This window comes from Elephantulus edwardii, unplaced genomic scaffold, assembly GCF_000299155.1.
Source record: "Elephantulus edwardii isolate Elephantulus edwardi_28Jun2011 unplaced genomic scaffold, EleEdw1.0 scaffold00135, whole genome shotgun sequence".
NCBI classification, from domain to species: Eukaryota; Metazoa; Chordata; class Mammalia; order Macroscelidea; family Macroscelididae; genus Elephantulus; species Elephantulus edwardii.
This window is the reverse complement of record NW_006399885.1, coordinates 6,734,839-6,747,229: the sequence shown is the minus strand read 5'-3', so window position 1 is coordinate 6,747,229 and position 12,391 is coordinate 6,734,839. Positions and strand designations below refer to the sequence as shown.

The following is a 12,391-nucleotide window of genomic DNA, read 5'->3' as shown; positions in this document are numbered from 1 at the left end:
AGGGGGGAAATATGGGAAGCCAATACTAAATATTTGTAATAAACTGAATGCTATTTAAAAAAAGAAATAAAAAAATAAAATAAATTTTAAAAACACTGCAAAAAAACCCCAAACGTATTTGCAATTAAAAAAAAAAGAGTACTGAAGAGTAATGACGTCAGGATGGAGATTAAGGTGCACCTGATCCAGACCATAGACTTTGCAATTGCATACTATGCGTCAGAGAGCTGAACAGTGACTAGGGATGATAGAAAGAGAATTGATGTTTTTGGGCTTTTGGGCTGGAGAAGAGTGTTGAATATACGATGGACTGCTAGGAGAACAAACAGATTTTTTTTGGAGTCAGTTGTTCCTTGGAGGCAAGGATTCTGAAGCTTCGTCTGACATAGTTTGGGCATGTTGCAAGGAGGGACCAGTCCTTGAGAGAGGGACATCATATTTGGGAGAGTGGAGGAACATTGCAAGAGAGAAAGACCCTTGATGACGTGGATTGATTCAGTGATTGAGGTAATGGGAGTAGGTGAGTCAGAAACAGTGAGATTGGCACAAAGTAGAGCAGGTTTTAGGGGTCTTTTACATAAGGTTGCTATGAGTCGCAAGTGACTCGACGGCACATAACAACAACAACCACCACCTACAGTCAGAAGCAGTAGCGGTCCAGTACAGCAAAGTGAAATTTGCAAAAAGTTGGAGTCACAAAATCAATCAGCATTTCTTAAGCTGAAGAAACTAAAGAACAAATTCAAGCCTCGAGTTACAATACTTAAGGATGCGATGAGCAGAATAGTGAATGACCTATGAAGCACTAAAAGAAGATGGAAGGAGTACACTGTACCAAAAAGATTTGACTGACGCAAAATAATTTTATAAAACAACAAGATCAAGAGGTAATGTTGATGAAGGCGAAAATTCAAGCTGCTTTTAAGGAAATGGCAAGAAATAAGGCCTTAGGAATTGGTGGAATACCAATTGGCGTATTTCAGCAAACAGATGCTTCCCTGGACATGGTTGTCAGGTTATGCCAAGAAATCTGGAGGGCAGCCTCCTGGTCAACTGACTGAAAGAGATCCATAATTACCCCCTTACAAAAAGAGGGGATCCGACAAAGTGTGGAAATTACTGAACAATATCACTAATATCACACACAATGACTGGGATAGTCCATCAGTAGAGAACTACTAGAAATACAAGTTGGGTTTAGAAGAGACGATGGTACTAGGGGAATTATAGCCAATATCAGATGGATCTTGCATGAAAGTAGAGGGTACCAGAGGAATGTCTATCTTTTTTTTCACTGACTGTGCAGAAGCATTTCACCTTGTGGATCACAACATATTGTGGCTAAGATTGAGAAGAATGGAAATCCCAGAACACCTACTTGTGCTCATGTGGAACCTATACCTGGATCAGGAAACAGTTGTCAGAACAGAGCAAAGAAACACTGCATTGTTTAAAATTCAGAAAGGATTGCATCAGGAATGTGTCTTGCCTCCATACCTTTTCAATCTAAATGCAGGATAGATCATTCAGGAAGCTAGATTCTATGAGAGGGAGGATGGCATTAGGATTGGAGGAAGACTCATCAACAATCTGATTATGTAGATGACACAACCTTGCTTGCTGAAACTGAAGAGGACTTCAAACATTTGCTGCAAAGGTCAAGGACTGTAGTCTTTAATATGGATTGAAACTCAGCATAAGAAAGAGAAAGATTCTTACCACAGGGCCCGTTGGTAGCACCATGATAGACAAAAAAGAGATTGATATTGTTAATAACTTTGGCTTGCTCGGTTACACAACCAACAGTCTTGGCATCAGCAGACAGGAGGAAAATCTGCTGTCAGGAACTCTCCAGAGTGTTAAAGAGTAATTATGTCAGACTGAAAACTAAGGTGCTCTTGATCCAAGCCATGGTCTTCGCAATTACTGGCTATGCATCAGAAAGCTGGACAAGGACTAAAAATGACAGAAGAAGAATTGATACCTTTGAGTTGTGGTGCTGGAGTATTGAACATACCATGAGAACAAATGGATTTGTCCTTGAGAGGATGAAACTAAGTTGATCCTTGAAGGCAAGGATTTTGAAGCTCTACCTCACATACTTTTAATATGTTGTCAGAAGAGACCAGTTCTTGACGGACATCATGTTTGGAAGGATAGAAGGACAGTGCAAGACTCAGAATAAGATGGACTGACACAAAAACTAGGGTAATGTGGCCAGATGTGTCAGAGACAGTGAGATTGGCTCTGGATAGGACAAGATGCAGCGCTATTTTGCATAGGGTTTGCTATGAGTCACAAAAGACTCAAGGGCACAAAGCAACAACCTACAGTAAGCTGGTATTCGACAAGGAAATAAAATCTCTCAAGTGGAGACATGACACCTCTTCAGCTAATGGTATTGGCAAAACGGAATTGCTACCTGCAGAAAGCTGAAGCAGGTTCCATCTCACACCATACACAAAAATCACCTAAGGGTGAAGCCTCAAACTATGAAGATAAGAGGCAAAATGGGATGAAACTCAGAATGCCTACCCTGTGATGTATAAATAGATATGCACACCAGGAAAGGACAACATCGATGAATGGGACTTTCTAGAGATTAAGTCCCTGTGTACATAAAAAACTTTTTTCCAATATGGTGAAAATAAAATCTACTGACTGGGACAAAAACTGGCAATGACATCTCAGACAAGTGTCTGATAACAAAAAATTATGGAATACTACAGGGCCTCTACAAGGAAAAAAAACTGATAACCCAATTGAAAAATGGGCAAAAGACATGAAAAGAATTTTCACAGATGAAGACCTTAAAATGGCCAACAGAAATGTGAAGAAATGCTCAAAATCATTGATAATGAAAGATATGCAAATTAAAACCATGGTGAGATCCCATCTCATGCCAGGAGCAGTGACAAAGTTCAACAGGACAGCAAGCAGTAAATGTTGGAAAGGATGTGGAGTGACTGGAACTGTCATACGCTGTTGGCGGGATTGGAAAGCAGTACAACCACTCTGGAAAGCAGTTTGGTGCTTCCTCAAAAAGCTGAACATAGAAATTCCATATGACCTAGTTCTCCTACTGCTAGGAATATGCCCCGAGGAAAATAGAGCTGAGAAATAAACAGATACTTATACATCATGATCATAGCAGCAATATTCACAGTAGCAAGAAAATAGAAAAAGCCCAAATGTCCATCAGCAAACAATTGGATTGAAAAATTGTGATACATTCACATGATTGAATATTATGCAACACCCAGAAGTAATAATTTTGAAAAATACTATATAACATGAGAGAAGCTAGATAATATGCTGTGTGAATAAACTCAGTGTCATAAAGACAAATATTGTATAAGTTGATTATTATAAAAATAGAAAAATAATGAGTAACGTGTATAAAAGTCCAAAGGTGGCAAGGTACCTGAGGGTGGAAGGGAGGAAAACTTCCACCTGGAACACATGCAGCCTTCAGTATGGATTGCATCTTAAAGTCAAGAAAACAAAAATTCTCACCACTGGGCCTATAGGCAGTGTCATGATGGATGGAGAGGAGATTGAAATGGTCAACAGCTTCATCTTGCTTGGATCTACAATTAACACCCTTGGTACCAGCAGTCAGGAAACAAGGAGACACATTGAGCCAGGAAAACCTGCTGTTAGGGACCTTTTCAAATTATTGAGGAGTAGTGATGTCAGTTTGAGGACTAAGGCACATCTAGTTCAGGCCATAGTCTTTCCAATTACTTGATAGGCATTTGAGAACTGGACAGTAAATAAGGATGACAGAAAAAGAATTGACACCTTTGAGCTGTGGTGTGGGAGAAGAACACTAAACAGCCATGGATGGCCAAGAGAACAGATACGTCTTGGAGAGGGTGCAGCCAAAGTGTTTTTTGAGGGCAAGAATGATGAGGGTTTGCCTCACATACTTCAGGCACGTTGCTAGGAAGGGCTATTCTTTGGAAAAGGACATGATGATACTGGGAAGGGTGGAGAGTCTGCCAACGAGAGGAAGACCTTCAACCAGGTGGACTGATATGGCGACTGCTGCGATGGGCTCTTATGTGTCAGAAAGTGTGAGAATGGTGCAGGATAGAACAAGGTTCAGATCTTTTGTTCATAGGGTCATAATGATGGTACTTAATAACAACAACAATCTGAGACAGGGAAGTTTTGGTCACCAGGAATCAATAAGACTTTCAAAAGTAAACTCAGTTCAAAGACACTAATTTCTCCCATGAAAGGAAATCTGGGAAGGGTACACCAGAAAACTTTGTCACCTGACCAAAGAGTTGGCAGCAGTTCTTATGACATTCATGGATGAGATATAAAAGTGTGTGCTGATGCAAACATGAGTTGATGAATCCACAATCATCTAAACAACTATCTTCTAAGTTTCTAGAAGTTGCATGTTAAATGGCTTGATTTTAAATGGAGAGAAGTTCTGAGTAGTGATCTGTAGAGCTTTGCTCTTGTCTCTAAACTTGGAAAAAGTTTTAGAAAGAGAGGTTAGGACTCAGTGAGTCATGGTGCCAGGGTGAATTTCATGTAAGGCACTTTATCTTGGCTCCCTCAAAACAACTGCACAAATATAGAATGTAGGACATCAGACTTGCATGTGACAGAAACGCTTGTGTACATGACAGTAAAAAATTCTCATTGAATTCTGTGTTCCCATCTAGAGGGCAAACAATGCTGGCCTTTTGCCATGCATCAGTCCAGAACACTGTAGGATCTGATATATGATTATAGGGCAAGCTGAGAGAGAGGAATAGGGAGATACTGGGATGGTATTTCATATTTCAGAAGAATATAACAAAGTTAACCTGAAAAAAAAAAACACTTGAGAATGCTTGAGAGCATTTGCAAATGTCCAGTTTTGCAAGCACCATTTATTGAAGAGGTTATACTTTCCCCATCTGATAGGTTTTGTTTCCTTGTTGAATATCAGTCGACCATAGATAGCCAGATTAAATTTTGGGTTATCAATTCTGTTCCATTGGTCTATGTTGCTATCATTGTACCAGTGCAGTGTTTTTGGTTATTACAGTTGTGTGATGCAAATGACAACTTCACTCGCTGAAACTGAGGAGGACCTAAAGCATCTGTTATAGAGGGTGGAAGAGTGTATTTTGCAATATGTATTAAAGCTCAACATCAATAAAAGAAAGATTCTTACCACTGGGCCCATTGGCAGCATCGCAACAGATGGAGAAGAGATTGAGATTGTCAACAATTTAAGCTTGCTCAGTTCCACAATCAACCACTGTTGACACCAGCAGTCAGGAAATCAAAAGATGAATTACATTAGGAAAATTTGCTCTCAAGGACCTCTCCTGAGTGTTTAAGAGCAAGGACGTCAGTCTAGAGACTAAGGTGTGACTAATTCAAGTTATAGTCTTCATAATTTCTTGCTATGCATCAGAGAGCTGAATACTGACCAAAGATAACAGAAGAGAAACTGATACCTATGAGTTGTGGTGCTGGAGAAGAGTTTTGAACATGGACTGCCAAGAAAATGAACAGGTCTATCCTTGAGAAGATGAAACATGCTACTCCTTAGGAGAGACAAGGACTTTGAGACTCCATCTAACATATTTGATATGTAGATAGGAGAGACCAGTTTTTGGAGACAAATATCATAATTGCAAAGGTCTAGAATAACACAAAAGATGAAGAGCCCAGATGAGATGGATTGACACAATAAATGGGGTAATGAGGGTAGGTGGTTCAGAGACAGTGAGATTGGCTCAATATAGACCATGGGTCAGAGCTGTTGTGCATAGAGTTGCAATCAGTCACAAGCGACTGACAACACTTAACAACAACAACAACCATTTGCATTACCTTAGCAAGGACTTCCAATACATTGTTGAATAGGAATGGTGACAGAGATCTTCCTTGTCTGGTCCTGTTTGCAAGGAAAGTGCTTTTGATCTTTCTCCAGTTATATTGGCTCTTGCATATATACTTATATTTTGCATATATTCTTTTCACTGTGTTGAGGAAATTCCCTTCTATTCCAAAATCACTGAGAGTTTTCATCAGGAAGAGTGTTGGATTTTGTCAAATGCCTTTTCTGGATTGATTGCAAGGATCATGTGGTTCTTGTTATATGCTTTGTTAATGTAATGAATTACGATTATTTTTCTTGCATTGAGCTATCCTTACATACCATGCACATGCTCTTTTGCATGAAGATTTTACCATTCTCCAAAAATGAGGTTGACTTTATTTACCTTAATCTTGAATCTGGGCTGCCTCAGGATTTATTTTGATCAATAGAATTTGGTAAGCGTGATATAATGTAATCGTTGAGCTTGGGTCTTATATAGCTTCTGCCTTTGCTACTTGGAATCCAGCTGCCATGAAATGAACACAAGTGCTCCATGAAGGGAGATACACGTAGAACCCCTCCCTCCCCCAGCTATGTTTAGCAAGGTTCTCGAAGTGTGTTGATCCACATTGGATATTCCAGTCCTAGCTACTATCAGACTGCAACTCACCAGAAAACTCAGTTGATGTCCAGTAGAGCTGAAGAACCACCCAACTGAGCCCTGCCAAGATCCCTGGTCCACAAAATAGAGAGCAAATAAAATGGTCATGATTTTAAGTAACTAAGTTTTAGACAGGTTGTCAGGTGGGACCAGTTCCTGGAGAAGGGCGTCATGCTACTACAAGTAGTTTTTGTTAGGTGCTGTTGAGTCAAGTACCACTCATAGCAACCCTATGAACAAAAACTCTGAACCCTGTTCTATCCTGCACCATCCTCACCCTTCCTAACACACAAAATCCCATTGCAGCAGTCACCATGTCAATCCAGATGGCTGAAGGTCTTCCTCTCCTTCGCCAGCCCTCCAACATCCCCAGCATCATGTCCCTCTCCAAGGAATAGCAGCACCTCCTAACAACATGCCTAAAGTATAACCTCATCATTCTTGCCTCCAATAAGCACTCTGGTTGACTGTCTCCAAGATATTACCTGTTCATTGTCTTGGCCATCCATGGGATTTTCAGTGCTCTTCTCTAACGTCAGAGCTCAAAGGCATCAATTCTTTTTCTGTCATCCTTACTCATTGTCCAGCTCTCAGATGCATGCCAAGTAATCAGAAAGTTCTGGCCTTATTACTCCTCAATCATTTGGAGAGGTCTCTAACTGCAGATTTTTCCAGTGTAATGTGTCTCCTTATTCCTGACAAACAGAGGTGTGGTGAAAAAGAAGGAGATCCTCAATGAGCTGGATTGACATGGTGACTGCAACAATGTCTTGAGCATGGCAGAGATTGAGAGGGCAGTGCAAGATGAGGCAGAGTCTCACCCTGTTATTCAAAGGGTTACTGTGAGTCAGGGCTGATTTGACAGCACCTAACAACAACAACAAAGCTTTGAGGAGTATCCTAAACAATAGATAATCTAAGTACAAATTAAGAATGGAGAGCCAGCTTGCTCTGCCACTTACTAGTTGTCTGATATTGAGCAAATCCCTCAACTATGTGCCTCTTCCTCATCTAGGAAATGGGGAGGACCAACTTAATGAGATTACAGTGAGGCTTCAGTGATTTAATTAATGAAAACAAGTATCTGTCCACAAAAAAACTATTAGTAAGCTTATTGCAAACCCCCACAATATATAGGAACAAAATAAGGCGTAAAGGAAAGATGTATAAAACACAATGTACATGCCTGAAATGATATCTATGAATGAAAAAAATATTACTTTTTTTTTGAAAAATCACACGGAGGTAAAACTGATGTGACAATACGAAACAAACAACAAAATCACTGCTTAACTAGAATCACCTCCAATGGAATTGTCCAGAATGAGCTGTGTCTAGACGGAGTGAGTTCTTCATCCCTAGAAGTATTCAAATAAAAAGGAGTGGCTGTTTTATAGTGTGAGGAGTGAGCGCTCTGATGCTGTGCTTCTGCGGTTGGGGTAGTGGCTTTGATGGTCTGGGTGTTCAATCTACTTTTCTTAAATTGACTGTGTTCAATAAAGGAGAAAAAGCTACAATCATTCGAATCATTAAAGTCTTGAGATTGTTGTTATTGTTTTATACCATCGAGTGAGAACTGACCCATAGCTGACCCTCTGGCAGGTTTTCAAAGGCAATTAATTAATCACATGAGAGGAAATTGACTATCCTTCGTACACAGAGCATCTTGTGGATTTGAACCGTGTGCCTTCAGGATTGCAGTGCAGCTCCTTACCACCATGCCACCAGAGCTTCTTCATACGATCATATTTTATTGGGTCTGATGTTTTCTCATCAACCATCAGTGTTCCTGAGCATACTTCCCTGAGGCCAGCAGCATCACTTCTGTAAGATGAAGGACCTGAAGCGGAAAGAACTCAATGGCTTATTAATGAGTGAGCGGACTGTGGGTAGTCCCTGCCTGCTTGGGCGTTCAAGGCAGGAACACAAGTCCCAAGCCCATTCAGCTTCCTTGCCTAGCATGGCAGTGCAAAGACTGCCCCTTCCTCCCAGAAAGGCCAGGGTGACAAGCCAAGACCCAAAACAGACTTCTCCATTCCTCTCCCACCTCCAAGAACATTCACAGTGACATGGCTCAGATGTAGCCCTGAATTGCATATGCCCAAGGAAGGTCCCCAAATCCTCACAATTGAACTAAACACAATGTCATGAGAAATGCAGAAAACATTAATGCTGTTAAGGATTTCTTTTCACGTTGCTCCATAGTCGAGCTCATGGAAGCAGCAGCAGTCAAAGCTTCAAACAATGTATTACTCTGAGCAAAGCTGCTGCCCTGGATCACTTTATTTAAAGTGCTAAAGAATAAGGATGTCACTTTGAGAACTAACACACACCTGGCCAAATCTATGCATTTTCGAGTGCCTCATATGCATAAGGAAACTTGACAGTTAATCAGGGAGATTGAAGAATTGATGCCTTTGAATGAAGTTGTTGGTGAAGAATGTTGACTACACCATATACTGGCAGAAGGATGAGCCAATTTGTCTTCAAAAAAGTGCAGCTGGGATGCTCCATAGACGCAAAGATGGTGAGATATCATTTCACATTCTTTGGACACATATCAGGAAGGACCACTTCCTGGAGAAAGACATCACACTTGGTAGAGTCATTGAAAAAGAGAAAGACCTGCAGTGGGATTGGTCGACAGCAGTGGCTACAACAACAGGCTTACAAGTGGCAGAGTCTGTGAGGATGATGAGGCCCCGGGCGTGTGTCATTCTATCACACATGAGGTTGCTCTGAGTCAGAGCTCATTCAATGGCACCTAAAAGTAACAGCGACAGACAAGGAGCAGTCTCCAATTTCCTCAACAGTTAATGCAGGAATAAGAAAGTCTAGAGAATGATAACCTTGCTGTCCATTTAGATCTGGTAAGATGTCCAGGGCTTGTTCCCCAGGGCACAGAGGAAACACACTCCCAACGTTCTTTGTAACTCAGCCTCACATCTCTTCGCAGGTGAATCTAGGGCAGAGCTGAAGATGGAGACAGAGCTGGAGAGGGGCGGCCTCAGCCTGCTTCTTGAGCTATTTAGTTTCCTCACACAAACACATCAAAGAGAGCGATCCTGGGTCTTAAATGAGGACACACTGACCCACAGAAACAGGGACAGGTGGTCACTTTGCGACTTACCCTGAAGCCCCACATGGGGTATTTTAATAGTGCTCTCCATCTGTCGAACCTCAGGGGTTAATCCCTCTCTAATCTGAGCTGTAATAATTGGGTAATCAGACAAGACATTCAAAAAAGCCCCAGCTAGAGGGTTGCTGTTCTTTTTGGCTAGCCTTGCTGAGCACAGTATTGCTGACCTAGAAATTTCCCACTTGAGCTCCTCTCTTCCGACAAACAAAAACAGACACCCCGAAGGAAAAATGCATGCTTGCAAAGCACAGTCCCCTTTCCTGGCCATTTCAGTTCCCACCCACTGAACGTACAGCCATGCAAGAAGGAGCTCCCCACACTCTGATCTGCTGCAAACAATAATATTTTTTTTAAAAAAAATAATAGCCCCATAGTTCTCCTGGGCTAATGAGCTCACTGGTGTGTGTCCAGTAAACAGCTCAGAATGAATCTGTCTGCTGAGATTTCTGTCCTTTGAAAACAGTAGCCGTGCTGTGGGGTGGCAAAGGAAACATAAATGAAAGCTGTGTGAAGCCGGATCAGGGACTTACCCTAAAGCACTCGAAAAAAATGCCCAGTAGGCGGCTGGGATCTGGGGCATGAGTAAGCCTGCCTATTTGGAGATTAACCATAATGAAGGAAAAAACTATATATAAATATATATGTATAAAACATACACATATACACACATTTCTGCAAAGAAGAAAGAAATAACACTTGAGCTACTAATGGGCATTTACCTTATATTTGCCTGACAAATGTACTGAAACAACCCAAAACATCAGCCCCATTGGTGTGAAGTTAATTGCAGCTCAGAGTGTGTTCCCTTGGGTTTCCACAGCTATCAACCTTTGCGTAATGAAGATGCTCATCTTTTGTCCATGAAGCAGATAGTGAATTTGATCCACTGACTTTTTGCTTCGGAGTACAACACATAGTGTATTATACCACCAGAGCTCCTTGTATACTTACCAAGATGTGCCAAGTCCCTGGAGTTAGAGAGTTTCACATGGAACTCAGTCTCGTGTTGACTAAGTCTCTTGGTCAAGTTCTAAAGCAGAACTCATGTTCAGGATTCATATTTCATTCATCAATATACGTAGAACATAGTATTGTTGTTAACTGCCATTGAGGCAGCTTACGGCAGCCTTACATTTAACAGAAATGTTCCCTGGTCCTTAGCAATCTTTATGATCAACTGGTCCATCCTTCTGTTCATTGTGTCACCCTTTCATTGACAGCTTCCCTTGTTTTCATTGATCCTCCACATTATCAGCTATGATGTCCTGTTCCAGAGATGGTCTTTCTAGATGGAACATCCAGAGTAAGTGAGCTGAAGTTCCATCATCCTGGCCTTTAAGGAGCAATCTGGTTATATTTCTTCAAAGACAATGTACAATAAACATTTAGTAAGTGCTCATTGAATTGGATAGACAAGGCTACAGATAGCTACATGAAGACACTTCCTAAGATGATCTGGAGATGTATAGGAACCAGAGTCAGGTGCCATGTTGCCTGCACCCCAAGACCACGTGAACTCCCCAGGAACAACAATAGGAGATAGCTCCCCTGGTGTGTGTAGGCACCTGAGAGTAGAGAGGACACAGCTGCCACCTGAATCTGGGAGAGCACCCCTGTACCATCACGGCATGGGGCAGGAGAGGAGATACTAAAATAATGGGCAGGGATGAATCCAGAGTGGCACAGAAACCCACGACAACATTCTTGTGTCTCAGAGACAAGAGCAGGAATTGCTGAAAAGCAGGGATCCTGTGATCTAAATGGGGATTAGGTTCCACTGAGGGGACTTGAGGTAGAAATGCATTTGCTTGTGTAGATGGGAGACCAGGTGGGCATGAAGAGCCTGGCAGAGAATGACCTTAACTATGCTGCTCTAGACCGCAACATCTTCTCTTCCCTGGAGTTCTAGTCTGTCTGTCACCTGCCTACAGATATCAGACTTGTCAACCCTATAATCATGTGAACTAATTCCTTAAGATCAGTCAGTCCTTAATATCTGTCTGGCCACCTGTCTATTTAGGCAGTTGTTGCTGGTACCACAAAGGCCATGTCTCTCTGGTGATTTAAATCAATAGCGACTCCAAGGGAGAAAGATGGACAATTTCCTCCCATGTGATTCACAGCCTCAGAAACCCACTGGAGTGTCAGTTAGGGGTCAGCTCCAACTCAACAGTAATGACTTTGAGTTTGAGGGGACCTAGTTACCTACCTAATTATCTGTCATTCTTTCTCTCACACTTGGTAGGCTGTTAATTGAAAGTTGTTTGAACTGATGATTTGAATCTCCCAGCCACTGGATAGGAGAGAGATGACCTGTCTTCTCTGGTTAGGATCTATGGCCTTAGAAACCAGAGGAACGTCATTATGGGCTGAAATTAACTCATCAGCAGTGGATTGAGTTAAATACATATGCTTCATCCGACATACTTTGGTCATGTTGTAAAGAGAGACCAGTCCTTGGAGAAGGACATCAAGCTTGGGAGGGTGGAGGGACAGCGCAGGGGGGGAAGACCCTCTATGAGGTGGATTGATTCAGTGACTGGGGCAATCGGGATGGGTGTGTCGGAGACAGTGTGATTGGCACAGGACAGAGCAGAGTTTAGGGCTGTTGTACATAGGGTCGCTATGAGTCGCAAGTGACTTGATGGCACATAACAACAACAACAACATAGAAAATGGCAATACTACCAAAAGCAATTTACACATTTAATGCAATCCCAATACAAATACCAATCCCATTCTTCAACGAGAT

At 41.7% G+C, this 12,391-nt stretch overlaps 1 protein-coding gene across 1 annotated transcript in view; it reads left to right on the top strand.

The window, feature by feature from the left end:
- The first annotated feature begins 8,331 nt into the window (after positions 1–8,331).
- AMER2 (APC membrane recruitment protein 2) overlaps positions 8,332–12,391 on the top strand; it is a 16,127-nt gene continuing 12,067 nt past the window's right edge. The window contains exon 1 of the mRNA XM_006894130.1: positions 8,332–8,385. Within this exon, the coding sequence (XP_006894192.1) occupies positions 8,332–8,385 (54 nt within the window). The remainder of the gene's footprint in view (positions 8,386–12,391) is intronic.